Here is a 15,403-nt window from a genome sequence, read left to right as displayed (position 1 = left end):
GCAGTCAGCGTTTTTGTTTTTACCAGTGGCCGCTTTTTTTAGTTTGTAGATGTGGGAGTGTACCTTCTTGTAAAACAACTGGTCTGCTGGCTCCCTCGTTCTCAGAAACTCCTCGCTGTTAAAAACCCTGTGTTCATGGCTTAGGAAGTCCTGCACCCCACTGACAAAACCATCCATAAACATGAAATTGAAGCAAAGAAAGAGAGGGGGAGTGATAAAATTATTTTAAATATACTCAGTTTGTATAATACTAAACATTTATTTCTTCATTTGCAAAGCTGTACCTGAAGATGTTGACTACCAATTCTAGTGCGATATTTTGTATCTGTGTGTTGAGCCGTCTCTGCCAGTCTCTGCGTTGGGATCGCAGAGTATTAGCATCGGTTCCAGCTGCGAGATGGCACAGCTCCAGGTCAAAATGAAGCTGCAGACTCTCTGCCCTGCACACAGACACAGACATACATACATCCCAAAATGTAAAAAATGGACTTCGTTTAAAATTCATTGCCTTTTTAGTTTGATTTATGCAGTTTTTAGGGCTGCGGTTTTAACATTTAGTTCAAAAGCTGATGTGATTCGAGCTGAACGGGTTGCATGCCAAACCTCAGTTTGAACATATAATGCTTCTCTCTCTAAACAGACATATTATGCTCATTTTTAGCTAGCGTGACCAGATGTTGCTCTTTATGCATTTTTTTTTTCTTGTCCTGTCCCACATTTTGACTGGTTCTGCAGAACAAGCACTTTTGTAAAGGGACGGCTTTTTGTTATAATCAGAAAAATGTTAGCCAGCCAAATGCATACTCATTAGGACAAAAAGCTTGTATCTACTTAGCAAGAGACTTTAAAATAAAATATATTTGTCCTGTTCTTACTAAATGACAAGCCACCAACATGTAGAATTTATTGTATTTTTATTTTTAAGTTAAATATACTTCTTAGCATTACTGACGTCTCCCACATTGTCCCACACAAATTCCTGCATATTTAGTTTGTTGGGATCTGGTCACTCCATTTCCAACTCCATATTCTTATTTTAGAGCAGCTTAACATTCTAAACAGACCCTTTTTCATCTTATATTGTCCATCTGCCTGAAATAAATGGTTTTAACTACTGTTCCTTAAAGGCCTCTTTCTCCACGTCTACTTTCTTCTGATTGGCTGCCCCCTGGCCAACGCTTCCTGTTCAGTGCCAAACTGATGTCAGCTTGACACAACTGTCAGAAACAAAATGTTGGCTCACTGGGATTGTGTTGACATTTGCGGATCTAACTTACTGAAATCTAATAAGAGCACCAACACTATAAGAGTACACAAAATAAGTAAAAGCATAATAGTTCCTTTTATTGTCACAGTATCAATTAAGCAGTCTACTTTTACTGTGAGGCACATGTTTGTTACCTTGATGTAAAGCTCTCAGCTGCAACCAGAGGGATAGCAGGCAGGTCGACTGTTTCACACCACGATGTCTGAATGCTGCCATCATCGATGTTCACAAGAATGAGGTCTTCTGTCTCCTATTCCCACAGATGAGCACATACAGACGCATATATTGTAGGTACAATGGGTACAGTAGAGTACAATCCAGCCTAACAGAAGATCTCAGTCTGACAAACAGACTGCCTCTGTAGAATATGTGGACTCAGCTTGAATAAAGATGAATACAGTTGAGAACAAACAGCTATTGTTGGATGCTGTATGTGAGCTCAACTGAGACAATTTACAAAGAAAATTTAAATTTATTATTTATTTTATTCAATGCACGTCTAGTAATTACTGTAAAGGTTATTATAAGCTTAAGCTAAAATCCCCAAATATTTACAACACCACTTCCTTAGATAAGAAAGGTTTCCACGATCTATCTGCTGGCAGCAAGGAAGGAAACCGAGAGTGTACTCCCTCATTATGGTTTTAAAAAAAGCACACGTACACACAAAAAGCCAAATGTTTAAACGCTGATAATGACAGTATTGTACTTACTGCAGCAACCTCTTCAAAATGACTGATGTGACAGCCCATGAGGAAGGCAGTGGGAGCCATTATGAAGTCCAACATTCCTCTCGCCAAGACGGGAACATAAGGCTGCTGCCAGGACAGAGGCTGAAAGAGAAAACACGGCTAAAATATTTAGGAATGAAAAATAAGTCAATACGGGCACTTTAACATGATGTTCTTTACACTAACCTGGAGGTACAACAGCAGACACTCTGCAACGAGAGTGAGCCTGGCCCAGTCACAGGAGAACAAGACCAGTCGCTGCTCTTGGAGGAGGAAGGACAACACCTGAAGAGTGAAAAAAATACCTAGGATCTCATATTTTCTGTCATATTTAAATGCTAAATGCAATACCACGCTGCCATATGCAGTACCTGGAGCAATACGGTGTGAGTAAAACAGAGGAAAGGTAGATGCAGGTCGATGTCAACAACAGGACTGTCCTGATCTTCCCTTGATGGAAGATATACTTGAAGAGGACGAAGACTGAAAGACTAACAAAGAGAAGAATTTTACTATAAGGATCTATCAGAGCTGCCTGAGACAAAGACAATAAGGTGGAGTTATCTGATGGAGAAAGAAAAGTTTTTTCTGACCACATGCAGCTGTCCAGGAGGGGGTAACGGCACGAGGGACAGCTTGGCTGAAAACTCCTTCACTGTCTCCTCAAAATCGGCTTGTCTTGCAGTATGCAGCTGGACCAGGAGACTGAGCATGTGCAGGCAGGAGGCCAAATGAAAGATTAATTTAAATGCACAAAGTAAAACACAACCAAGGTCAAGGTTATTTATCAACTGTATGTTCGAAAGAAGTTACCATGACAGGCAGTCTTTCAGGGCATTGTAGTAGGGGAACTTGGAGATGATACACACAGCAAAGGGTGCGTAGAAACGTGCTTTAGTTGAGCTTCCCCTGTGACCGTTCTGGAGGACACCTTCCTGACAGGACTGACACAAAAGGAAGCAAATGAGTAATACTGATTGTCTGCACTGATTAGTCCTAACATGTCCTTCTGTTAACTTGAGAGTATGCGTTTGTACCGGCACAGCTCTGTAGTATTGCACAACGACTCCATGGGTTCGGTTCCCAAACATGTCAGTAAAAACCAGGAAGTGATAACTGTCTTGTTTCTGCTCACTGGCTAACTCAAGACCACCTAGATGAGAAAAAAAGAAAAAAAACAGAGATATTTTAAGATTATGCCACACAAGAAAATGCACAGATGCTCGTTAATTTAATCCTACTGTCAGTGTCTCCAAGAGACAAAGCAATAAGAGTGGAAACGTCCTGGCTGCCAGTTGAAGTGGCTGTATGCAAATGCAATTTCATAATGCCTCTAAACCTAGATTAAAGAGCAGGAAAATGGGACTTCTAATGCTCGACTGTGCAACACATGATAATACATTTTCAGATTCTTGATCTCAGACTGGAAAAATGCATCTAAGCATCATGGTCTCTAGTTAAGTAACAATTAATTAACACTTCTCTAGTTAAGTAACACTTAACTAGAGAAAGAAAGAAGAATACCTGGCATTAGTAAAACCATATCAGTCTAGATACAGTCATTGCCTAAGAAAAGATTACTCAAGCAACAGACCGGATTATTATGTAATTCTGTATTTATTATGAGTGCGTGCAGCAGTGCTATTCAGCTTAAGCCTCAGTAATGTTTGGTTTGTCACAATGGAAATTTACACAGAATACCTGGGAAACATAGCTCTGGTAAAGCAATAAGATCCAAATCCTTTGGAACACTGATGTCCTCTGTTGTTGATGACACTTCAGCGCGATTGGCTGCTTCTCCATTAGACAGAGTCTCTGCAGCACGATCTCTCCTCTTCTGCAAAAAAGAAAAACACATGAGCAAGAAACTCTTTTGCAAGAGTGCCCTGGGCCCAGACATGCAGCATTAACCTGGAAGAACATGCAAGCACTGCAAAGAAGGGCCCTGCCCAGGGCTGAACCCAGGACTTTTTGCCGTGAAGGAACTGAGCCACTGTTCTGCAGAAACTCTTTTTTTTTTTCGTTTACTCTATAATCATACTAATAAAAACACAGGACAACAAAGATTTTGCTACTGGGAATAAAATATAAATAAATAAAACATGTTATTTACATGAAATCTAGTGCGCTGATTCCGAATCTAAAGTCAAAATTCACCTAGGACATCTGAATCTTAAGTTATAGGCCAAGTACAGTTTGGCCACTATGTGGTCGATGAGCCCGCGTTTGTAACACATCATGGCAGCAGCGTGTTCCTGCAGCGTCAGCAGTTGCTAAGCCTCTATATATAATTCGAGATCGGCCAAGCGCAAGCTTATAGTTAACAGAATTGTTTTCTTTTTTTTGCTAGCAAGTCTATAAGTGTGTTTTATCCTAAAGATGAGTAGGCGGAGCTGCATTAACCATCCATGCTCATGCTGTGGGAATGAAAGAGACACACGAGTCAGTGGAACTCATTTAGAAGCTGATCAACTATTCAAATCATAACTGGAACATTTGTGGTGACCTGAAGGTTGTGGCGCTGCTGTTGAGTCTACAGTCGGGGTACACAGAACACATGTCCTTTCTGTGCCTATAGAACAGTCGTTAACAATCATTACAAAGTGAAGCAGTGGCCATCCAGAGTTGAGTGTCACTCAAAATGCATTTTCTGCATTCTCGTCTGGATTTTTTCACTCCAACTTTGGGTGATGTAAGTGATGAACATGGAGAACAAGCCAACAAGTATAGTCCCACCACGGAGAAAAGATATCAAGGCAGCTTCAACCCCAACATGATGGGCAATTACTGCTGGTTTCTGCAGTGGTCAACAGCAGACACTCACAACCGCAAACGCAAGTGCCTAAAGCACTTTAGAACAGTGCATGTGCATTGCATAAAGACTCAAGTGAACTTATTTTTTTACACGTTTGTTAATGTGAACAAGTTTTTTTTAATCTCTCACAGTTTTGAAGCAAAATGTAGTTATGTACAGTGGCTGTATAACGACTATAAAATCAGTTTCTTGTGTCTGCATGAATAGCTAATGACACCGTGTATAACTTCAGAACCTGACGTCCTAGGCTAAATCCAACTACAGATTTGGACTTAGCACAGTAGTATGCTTTAGTATAGGTACTATAAGTGTCTTTAGTATTAGACATGAAATACCGCAAGCAGCAGACAACTTTTTTTTCTGTGATCCTGTGTAATATAACAATAACAATAATAATAATAATAATAATAATAATAATAATAATAATAATAATAATAATAATGATAATATTAACAATGCATACTTTTTTAATGAAGCTCCTCCTCCTCTGGACACGGCTGAAAGCTGGAGCAATCACCTGGCTTGAATTGGTCTCTTTGGAAACAAAAGGCGGGGCATGGACCTGCAGTACCTCAGCTTCCAACAGTGGGAGTCCATTTAACTTACCCTGCTGATGGAGCTGCAATGAAGTTTGTCATGTTTATATTTTCAGTCATGTTTTAGAGACCGTACATATAAAACAATACAGAGGATCATTTCTTTTGCCTTAACAGCTACTCCAACCTACGGTTGTAAACTCTTTGAAATTAATAAGTATGACTGATTAAGAAGCATTATGGCATATGATATTATTTCTATACATCAGACTTTTTATTAGCCAAACAGTACATAACACACCCAATTCTACTTGAAATTAATCATGCTCTTCATGTTGTGGACATAAGGGTTCACAGGTATTGTGATTTAAAGGCTGACCTACATAAAAGCAAAACTCTGCTCCTTCTAGAATTACAATCCACATGTATTGAAAAGAGCTTTTGTTTGCAGGAAGGATTCAGATAGCCCAGAAATACAGGGAGTGCAGAATTATTAGGCAAGTTGTATTTTGGAGGAATAATTTTATTATTGAACAACAACCATGTTCTCAATGAACCCAAAAAACAAATTAATATCAAAGCTGAATGTTTTTGGAAGTAGTTTTTAGTTTGTTTTAGTTTTAGCTATTTTAGGGGATATCTGTGTGTGCAGGTGACTATTACTGTGCATAATTATTAGGCAACAACAAAAAACAAATATATACCCATTTCAATTATTTATTTTTACCAGTGAAACCAATATAACATCTCCACATTCACAAATATACATTTCTGACATTCAAAAACAAAACAAAAACAAATCAGCGACCAATATAGCCACCTTTCTTTGCAAGGACACTCAAAAGCCTGCCATCCATGGATTCTGTCAGTGTTTTGATCTGTTCACCATCAACATTGCGTGCAGCAGCAACCACAGCCTCCCAGACACTGTTCAGAGAGGTGTACTGTTTTCCCTCCTTGTAAATCTCACATTTGATGATGGACCACAGGTTCTCAATGGGGTTCAGATCAGGTGAACAAGGAGGCCATGTCATTAGTTTTTCTTCTTTTATACCCTTTCTTGCCAGCCACGCTGTGGAGTACTTGGACGCTGCGTGTGATGGAGCATTGTCCTGCATGAAAATCATGTTTTTCTTGAAGGATGCAGACTTCTTCCTGTACCACTGCTTGAAGAAGGTGTCTTCCAGAAACTGGCAGTAGGACTGGGAGTTGAGCTTGACTCCATCCTCAACCCGAAAAGGCCCCACAAGCTCATCTTTGATGATACCAGCCCAAACCAGTACTCCACCTCCACCTTGCTGGCGTCTGAGTCGGACTGGAGCTCTCTGCCCTTTACCAATCCAGCCACGGGCCCATCCATCTGGCCCATCAAGACTCACTCTCATTTCATCAGTCCATAAAACCTTAGAAAAATCAGTCTTGAGATATTTCTTGGCCCAGTCTTGACGTTTCAGCTTGTGTGTCTTGTTCAGTGGTGGTCGATCTTTCAGCCTTTCTTACCTTGGCCATGTCTCTGAGTATTGCACACCTTGTGCTTTTGGGCACTCCAGTGATGTTGCAGCTCTGAAATATGGCCAAACTGGTGGCAAGTGGCATCTTGGCAGCTGCACGCTTGACTTTTCTCAGTTCATGGGCAGTTATTTTGCGCCTTGGTTTTCCACACGCTTCTTGCGACCCTGTTGACTATTTTGAATGAAAGCGCTTGATTGTTCGATGATCACGCTTCAGAAGCTTTGCAATTTTAAGACTGCTGCATCCCTCTGCAAGATATCTCACTATTTTTGACTTTTCTGAGCCTGTCAAGTCCTTCTTTTGACCCATTTTGCCAAAGGAAAGGAAGTTGCCTAATAATTATGCACACCTGATATAGTGTGTTGATGTCATTAGACCACACCCCTTCTCATTACAGAGATGCACATCACCTAATATGCTTAATTGGTAGTAGGCTTTTGAGCCTATACAGCTTGGAGTAAGACAACATGCATGAAGAGGATGATGTGGACAAAATACTCATTTGCCTAATAATTCTGCACTCCCTGTATGTCAGATGTTTTTGTTTTTATTCTTTGTATGCCTATTTTTGCTTCAACAGTATGGTCACACTTGTTATCTGTCTGTCTGCATACATACCTGGTGTATATCTCGAAGCTTATCACTGTGGGCTCCAACCACTACACATGCCTCCAGCAGTCCAGATGGGAGCTCCGCCATCACATCCAAGCACTCAAACTGCCAAAAGGACACACAGTGTGTATTTAGATGAGATAAGAGCTATTTTCTACAACTAAAATTTATACTGAGACAGCTTTCCCTGCAATTTTTCTAGTAGTATTGACACATCAGGCAACGTGTCAAGTCAGTGAAATATACATTTTAAAACCATACTTATTTAGGTATTCCACTTACAGTAGATATGACTCATTCTGGACTCATTCTGCAGATGAGCTTCCGTGTTATGATGTCACAAAATTACACATGATTTTATTGAAGGTAAATGCATCAGTAACCCTTACTGTAGTGACAGAGAACTACCAGGTGCAGTTGTTTAGAAGTTTGCATTCATGCCCATGATGAATGTATGTAATGGTAATTTTGGGCTTTCTTTGAACCTTTTTTTCAGGTTGGAATGATTGTACAGTGTACATCTTTCATGACTTAAAAAAAAAGAGTAAGGTGCACATGTTTTTAATTCATTTTGGATTTTCTCTAATTCAGCAACTACTAAAGGGATTTGTTTGACAGCACTCATTGGACTGACCAATACTCAGAACAATGGGAAAGTCCAAGAAACTCAGTGATGACCTGAGAAGGAGAATTGTGAGTTTACACAAGCTGGGAAGGTGTAGCCATTTCTAAAAAAAAACCCCTGCAGATTCCAAGGTCATCAGTCCAAACAGCTGTATGCAAGTTATTTGGATATGTGAACACTTTGCCAAACTCCAGAAGAAGACCCAAAATGTGATCCTCAGATGAGAAGAAACTGGTTAGAATGTTCATGACCAACCCAAAAACCACCTAGGCTCAAGCCTGCTATGACCTGGAAACTGCCTGGAACACGGCCAAATGCTTTCTGGAGAAAGGTTTAATAGTCAGATGAGACAAAGATTGAGCTATTTGGATTCAGTGATAAGAGCTTTGATCTGAGGTGTAAAAGTGTAACACTGTACCAGCTGTCTAGTATGGTGGTGGTAGTATCATGCTCTGGGGCTGTTTTGTTGACAGCAATACTGTTACGCTAGACAAAGTGGTTGGAATAATAAAGGAGGTGGGAGTATATGTGTTTATTTGAGCCTTTATGTAAAATTTTGACCTTGTTTGTGGATTGCGTACTCAATTCTTGTTTTTTTTATTCCTCTACAATCATTCGACCCTAGAAAAACAACAGTTCAAAGCAATCATTAAGAGTCCAAAATTCCTGCAACATTCATGCAGATGACGAGTAAATGTAAACTTTTGACCCCAACTGTAAATCTGACTACAGTGAAGAGGTGAAGCAGCTGTGGTGACGGTTCAACAATTTTAACCATGACTAATAAAATTCTCAAACCAAATGCTGTTTATATCTGAGTTTGAGTTTCACCTTACGTAAAGAAACTAGGTTTTGATTAATCAAATTTGTAAAATTAAGCATCAGCTAAATAAAAACCACAAGATTTGTCAAAGCATAGACAAAATCCTTCACCACAACTTCCTCAGGATGCATGCTGTCACACATGCACACAGCATTGCATTCATCTGGACTATGTGATGCAAAAAGGATATTTAAAAAATCTAAATCACACAAACAGCAGATGTTCGAGTTTAATCACTGATGCAGTAAACCAGTTTTGTCATTAACATCAAAAATTCCTGTAAGCAAACCTTTTTTTAAAAAACTTTTTTGCCTGACATATCGCCACATTTATCAGATGGATCCTTTGATTCCATCTGTAGTGGTTAAAGAAAAGTCACAGCATTAGTTTTTAAACTTGATGATTCTTAGCAACTCTGGTTACATTAAAAAAAAAGAAAAAAGAAAAAATAGATGCTCTTACAGTTCTTTTTTCACAAAACATGCTGATCCTAGACTTTCTTTGGTAAATTCATGATATTAAACACTGAACTGAAGCTGGACATTTATGTTATTTATATTATTTGTGGTTACTTTTAGAGGTTTTTTATTCTTTCAGTTTTTCAGAATGATGCTTCTGAACATTCCTGTTGTTATCGTTACTTCACGCATTCGTCTTGGACTTGAAATTGACTTTTTTTAAAAATTATTTTCTCAATTACAATTTCGTTCTATTGGGATTAAGCTTTCTACTGAAATCTCTGGAGATCTACTTTTGGTGGTCCATACCCTGGGAGGTGTGATGGGCAGTAGCAGCAATAGCTGTAGTATCATCTACTGATATTTTTGTGGTACAACTTATCATATTTGCTGAGCCCTGCATTAAAGTTGAATTAAAGCAGCATGTATTCATTTTTATGACTAAAAATTTCATGTTAAAAAAGTATTACACACGTTTTATTTTCCTTTACTGTAAAACACCAATATATGTCATTCACAAATTGTCACTAGTTGTCTTTTGTGATGTGATATTTTGCTTGTTAGTGTGTGCTTAAATACGAAACATTACAGGACTGTTTTTTTATGTACTAAATTAGTATAAAACTAAAACTGTAAAACTGTATTAAACTAGCACATCCTGGGATTTAGATTTATTGGTATATGTGTCTCAAAGTGCAAATTCCGATTAGATTTCACGGTGAGAAAGAGGAGAGAGAATATCGAGCCGTTATCCTTAAAGGTTTTTGAGTTGAAACATTCACATTAAAATTATTGTGTCGGATTTCAATGTATGAAAGAAAAGTCTAAAAGCAGTAGGACAGTCCTCTTATTAAAAAAAATACATAAATATCTAAAAAGCATTTGATATATGAAGCTACAATTTCACAGAATATATTACAGTGGTGTAAAAAAGTGTTTGACCATTTCCTGCTTTTCTCTTTTTTGGTATGTTTGTCACACTTAAATAGATACATAGATAACTCTTTATTGTCATTGCACAGTCATACATAGTACAGTAGTACAATGAAATTGGAAAACTGTCCTACGTCGGCACTATATATAACACAACACGACACATCACAACGCAACACAAACAACACAACTTAAATTAACAAATTAATTTAATTAACAAATGTTATAGATCATCAAACAAATTTAGTCAAAAAAATAACACAAGTAAACACAAAATGCAGTTTCTAAATGAAGGGATTTTTTAATTAAAGTGGGGGGGAATCAAACCTACATGAGCCCGTGTGAAAAGTGATTGCTGCCCATGTTATAACACAAATTAACTGTGGTGTATCACATTTTTGGAAAGCTGAGTTCAATTTCTCTAGCCACACCCAGGCCTGATTACTGCCACACATGTCTCAATAAGGAAATCACTTAAATCTGCCTGACAAAGTGGAGTAGACCAAAAGATCATCAAAACCCAGACATCATGTCGCAATACAAGGAAATTCAGGAACAAATGAGAAACAAAAAAAAAACTAAGATCTCTAAACCTGGGAAAGGTTAAAAAGCCATTTTGAAAGCTGTGGCACTCCAGTGAACCACAGTGAGAGTCATTATCCACAAATGGCAAAAACATGGAACAGTGAAGAACCTTTCCAGGAGTGGCAAAAATCGCCAAAATTACCCCAAGAGCACAGCGATAACTCATCTAAGAGGTCACAAGAGACCCCAAAACAACATCCAAGGAACTGCAGGCCTCACTTGCCTTAGATAAGGTCAGTGTTCACGACTCCAACATATGAAAGAGACTGGGCAGAAATGGCCTGCATGGCAGAGCTCCAAGAGAAAAAAACACTGCTGAGCAAAAGTGTTTAAAGTTTGATGATTTGAGATGAAACAACACCTTTGTTCAGGTATCATCAAAATACAATGCCAATTAAAGTCCTTTTGAGTAAACTTACCAAGCTACTATCAGTCTGCCGATGTACCAGTGTCAGAATAAACATCTGACTTGCATTAGTTGCAGCTCCAGGCTGAACCCAGTGACCTATAGACTATTAAATTTTCCTCTTTTTCCTCAACCTCCTGCCTACATTATGTACTCCAACATACCTCTTGCACCCTCCTAGCTTTTCTCTTTCCTTTATTTTTATTTCTGTCCTTTTGTCTCGTCATCTTCTATTCTTTCTTCACCTTCGACACGCTTGCCTGCAATCCTTTTCTCAGGCCATTCCAGCCTCTGACTAACCACTCTGCTGTGTCACGGGAAAAAAAGCACATAGTTAACTCACTTATTCCCCTGAAAACCCCTAATTTAGCCAACCTCATGTTGGGGGGTTGTGTTTATTTGTATACTATTAAACAGTTTTTGAACTAAGTTACACATTTCAGGAGCTTCATGCATACATGCCCCATCAAAGACTCAATAAAATTCAGATGCAGTGAAACCACCATTTAAACAAACTGGGACAGCTTAACCATTAGTGTACCCACAAGTAACAGTATTTAAACTTGACTAGGGTGTGTAGCTTAAGGAGGTAACGCCATGCTGTGAGAGGCAGCCATCCAGAGGCTGTCCACCATCTGTAACAAACAAGTTTGTCTTCATATCTGTCTGAGAGGAAGCCGCTTTGATGCAGCCAGTGGCGATTTCAGCCGTGCTTTAAACATATTTTATGGAACTGAAAAGAAATATGGAAGAAGACGGCTTGGAAAATGGAAGTGGTTAAAACAAGTGTTGCTCTTACAGAGTAATGAAAGCAGTTTTAGGAATTCCTGTCTCATTTCTCCACCATATGATAGTTCCTTTCCTAAAAGACAAACTTCTGAAATATAACTTGTCATTTAGATAAACAAAGCCTCCTTTTAGTAGTGACTGTGCTGGAAGGCGCCTCTCAATTTTTCTCTTATCTGCTCTTTAAGCTGTTAACACCCACCAGTGGAAAATAAAAGTAGGTTTTAGATCCCAGGAAAATCCAAAATCATGGGAAGACTGGTTAGAACATTCACTGGACTTTTTAAAGAGGACACAAGAAGTGAGTAACCTGTTAAAAAGGGTGGCATGCCCCTTTAATGGGCACGAAAGACCCCTAAAAACCCTCACAGTAAAATAAATAAACGAAGGCAAGCAGTAGGGAGTAAAGTAAACATTTTACAGCTCTTTCTTCACTCGGTTTGCAGGGCTGCTGTTAACACGCCCTATGATCTCTCTCTCGTTTGGCGGGCGGGTGGAAAAAGCACTAAATATGAGCAACATGTGGCTTAATGTGCCAAGACTCTCGCCCAGAGTTCATCGTGTATACACCCCAAACAAATCAAAACAGGGCATTAACAACAACAATACGCCTAAAACAGTCATCTAAACATGCTGTCACACATTACAACAAGGTTAAAATCTTTAATACCAGCAGCTGAAAATATTAAACACGCGAGACTGAGCTGTGAGACCAACCGAGCAGGATTCCTCACATAGCAGTAGCAGGGTAAAATTACAGACTGACCTTTAATATTTCTCGATCATTTCCACTGGATACACTTTAAACAGGGGGTTAGCCTCCAGCTAACAACGGCTCCAGCTTGCGGTTAGAAAGCCGCGAAACAGCCGCAGCAGGGACTTCAGCACTGAGACCAACTTTTACTGTGTGCTCTGATTCACAGCTTACTTTCTCACTCACAGACAGTCCAGAGTTTGCCGCTGGTCTGTCAAACTCGAGCGGCGACGCGTTAGCTGAACTTCCTGTGAACCAAATTTCAAAATAAGAGTTTTTTAAAGTTTGGCAGTTCGGAGAGGGGCCTTTTGCTTCGCAAGGGCTCCATCTACTGGATATTCACCGCAGTGCACTATCTATATTGCGAGAACTTTAGATACAATACAATTAGAAGAATTATTAATATACAATTTAATAAAGATCACTTCTTCAAACACGTCCACACAATGTACAGCTTCTCCTTCTCCTTCTTCCTCCTATGAAAAAGTTAATGTAATGCCCCCCCCCCCCCTTTTATTTTATTGTATCCTTTCTTAGAAACCTAACAAACCTAATAAACTTGACTGACATTCAAAGAGGGTAAATTTTATTCCATCTTTCAACGCCCCGAATTAATAATTTACTACATGAATAAATACATTTAAATGGAACTTCCTTCACTTTATGAACATTTTTTTATGGCAAAGAACAAATTATTTTCCAGTTGACGTCTCTGTAGCAGCCCTTGGCATCAAGAACGACAGAAGAGTCTCTAACGGGTGCAGCCATTTATTTCCTCACCAAACACGGCTCTTTCTCACTGGACATCGTTGAGCACCGTGAAAACTATAAAATAAGAAAAAAATGATACCCGTACAGTCCTTTTGAACCGTAACAATAAACAATAACAGCAAATGAGCTTAAATTAAATCAGGTAAATTCAAAACAAGTAGTTCTGAGATTTACAGTCACTGATTAAATAAAACAAAAAGGGGCTGCCTTAAACGGCAACAAGGTGTTTCACATATCAGTTGAATGAAATATAACAACAGATCACATCGCATCACATACCTCAGTCCACTTGCCAGGGGTGCAAACTCCCGTGAACACTTAAACATGTGTGCACGACATCTGTGCACGACAGACTGCTCTATACAGGTTACAGGGCACGCCTCTGAGCGCATCCGTCATGCTACTGAGCATAAAGCTCCGACAACCCCCGTCATGATAACTTATGCAGACCAGCGGTTCTGTACTAACCGAAGTATCTGACTGGCAGGATTCCTTTTAAAAGTAGATTCAGAGTTACTGTTTTGAGAGTTTTGACTCTGTTTTCTGATAGTTTTATTTTTTGAACACAGAACATTCAAAGGGCAGAGAGTACTCCACAAGTCGATGCTCTTTGAATGTTCTGTGTTCAAAAAATAAAACTATCAGAAAACAGAGTCAAAACTCTCAAAACAGTAACTCTGAATCTACTTTTTAAAGGAATCCTGCCAGTTCTACGAGTCCATTTCCACTTATAGCACGGGTTGTACTTTGACGTTAATTACAGGGGGTTTGTGCTAGGTTTATTTATCGAGATTGGTAGAGGCATGTGACTTACCACCGTAGCCTCTGTTGCGGGTTGGATCTGTGCACCGCAGTTGGGTTATTTAGCCACTAGAGGGCGCTGAAGACCATGTAATTGCTGACCTTTCCTAATTTTGGGGCATTAGGTCTTTTCTGTTGCCTGAGATATGCAGATATTCTTGTTTCCTGCCTGTTCAAAATGGGATTGTGGGACTTCCTTATGTCAGGGCATTCAGCTGATTATTTGTGTTACAGTTCATTATATTGGCGTGATGTTGGGAAGTGATGATTGTTATATTTACATGTGATAATTGTTTCTCCTTGTTTCTTGTTATTCAGAACCACACGCACGTCCGCCCCTCCCACACTTGTTAAGTATGCCTACTGCTGTACTGTTGAGCTGCTGTTAACTTCCATTAAAGTATATCCGGACATCACTCTCTGTGCCCCACTCTCTGGCCGGAGTTTGAGTTCTGAGGGAGCTATCATCCCAGCATCCCAGAGATAACTCCAACAGGTTCATTACAATCTGTAAAAAAGTTACTCAAGTAAGAGACGCTGGGAGAAACAGAGATTAGGTCCACTCGAAAGAGGGATCTAATTTTGGCATCCATACTTTTGTATAGTGGAGAAACTTTGACTTAAAGAAGAATCCCTCAGGCCAGGAGCGGACATGGTGAGCATGGGGGATGGGAATTTTGTACACTTCTAAACTACATGGACAGACCAGACGTATGGCATCAAAACAATAGAGAACGCTTTTAGGATTATTGGTTTGTTGAACGTGTCATGGAAACCAGCAACAGCTGCTCCATGCATCCAGCTGTGATCGTGTAGTGGTTAGTACTCTGCGTTGTGGCCGCAACAACCCTAATTCAAATCCGGGGCGCAGCATCGTGATCGAAGCGCAAGAAAAGCATCGAGACAAAGCTTCATTTTTTTTTTTTTTTAGAGACGTTTGTATTGCTCTGGATATATTTTACACACTACCTGTGACCAGGGCTGGACT

The 15,403-nt window shown here is 39.5% G+C and overlaps 1 protein-coding gene across 2 annotated transcripts in view; it reads right to left on the bottom strand.

Moving 5' to 3' along the window:
- The window catches only part of dennd3a (DENN/MADD domain containing 3a), a 29,376-nt gene extending 16,285 nt beyond the window's left edge, over nt 1-13,091 (bottom strand). Inside the window, exons 1-13 of one of the 2 annotated variants that reach the window (XM_031742759.2) lie at nt 12,856-13,091; nt 7,480-7,578; nt 5,277-5,432; nt 3,700-3,835; nt 3,036-3,151; nt 2,812-2,942; nt 2,592-2,703; nt 2,370-2,489; nt 2,185-2,283; nt 1,981-2,100; nt 1,402-1,517; nt 285-440; nt 64-160 (exon numbers count right to left, since the gene is read on the bottom strand). In XM_031742759.2, coding sequence (XP_031598619.1) covers nt 64-160; nt 285-440; nt 1,402-1,517; nt 1,981-2,100; nt 2,185-2,283; nt 2,370-2,489; nt 2,592-2,703; nt 2,812-2,942; nt 3,036-3,151; nt 3,700-3,835; nt 5,277-5,432; nt 7,480-7,560 — 1,440 coding nt within the window. In that variant the 5' untranslated portion in view covers nt 7,561-7,578; nt 12,856-13,091. Of the gene's footprint in view, nt 1-63; nt 161-284; nt 441-1,401; nt 1,518-1,980; nt 2,101-2,184; nt 2,284-2,369; nt 2,490-2,591; nt 2,704-2,811; nt 2,943-3,035; nt 3,152-3,699; nt 3,836-5,276; nt 5,433-7,479; nt 7,579-11,467; nt 11,546-12,855 lie in introns of those variants that run through there. The other variant, XM_039605850.1, reaches the window with a different exon arrangement.
- Nucleotides 13,092-15,403: the final 2,312 nt, after the last annotated feature.

This window comes from Oreochromis aureus, linkage group 22 (genome assembly GCF_013358895.1).
Source record: "Oreochromis aureus strain Israel breed Guangdong linkage group 22, ZZ_aureus, whole genome shotgun sequence".
In the NCBI taxonomy this organism is placed as follows: Eukaryota; Metazoa; Chordata; class Actinopteri; order Cichliformes; family Cichlidae; genus Oreochromis; species Oreochromis aureus.
Note: the sequence above shows the minus strand (reverse complement) of the source record. Positions and strands in the feature narration are given on the sequence as shown.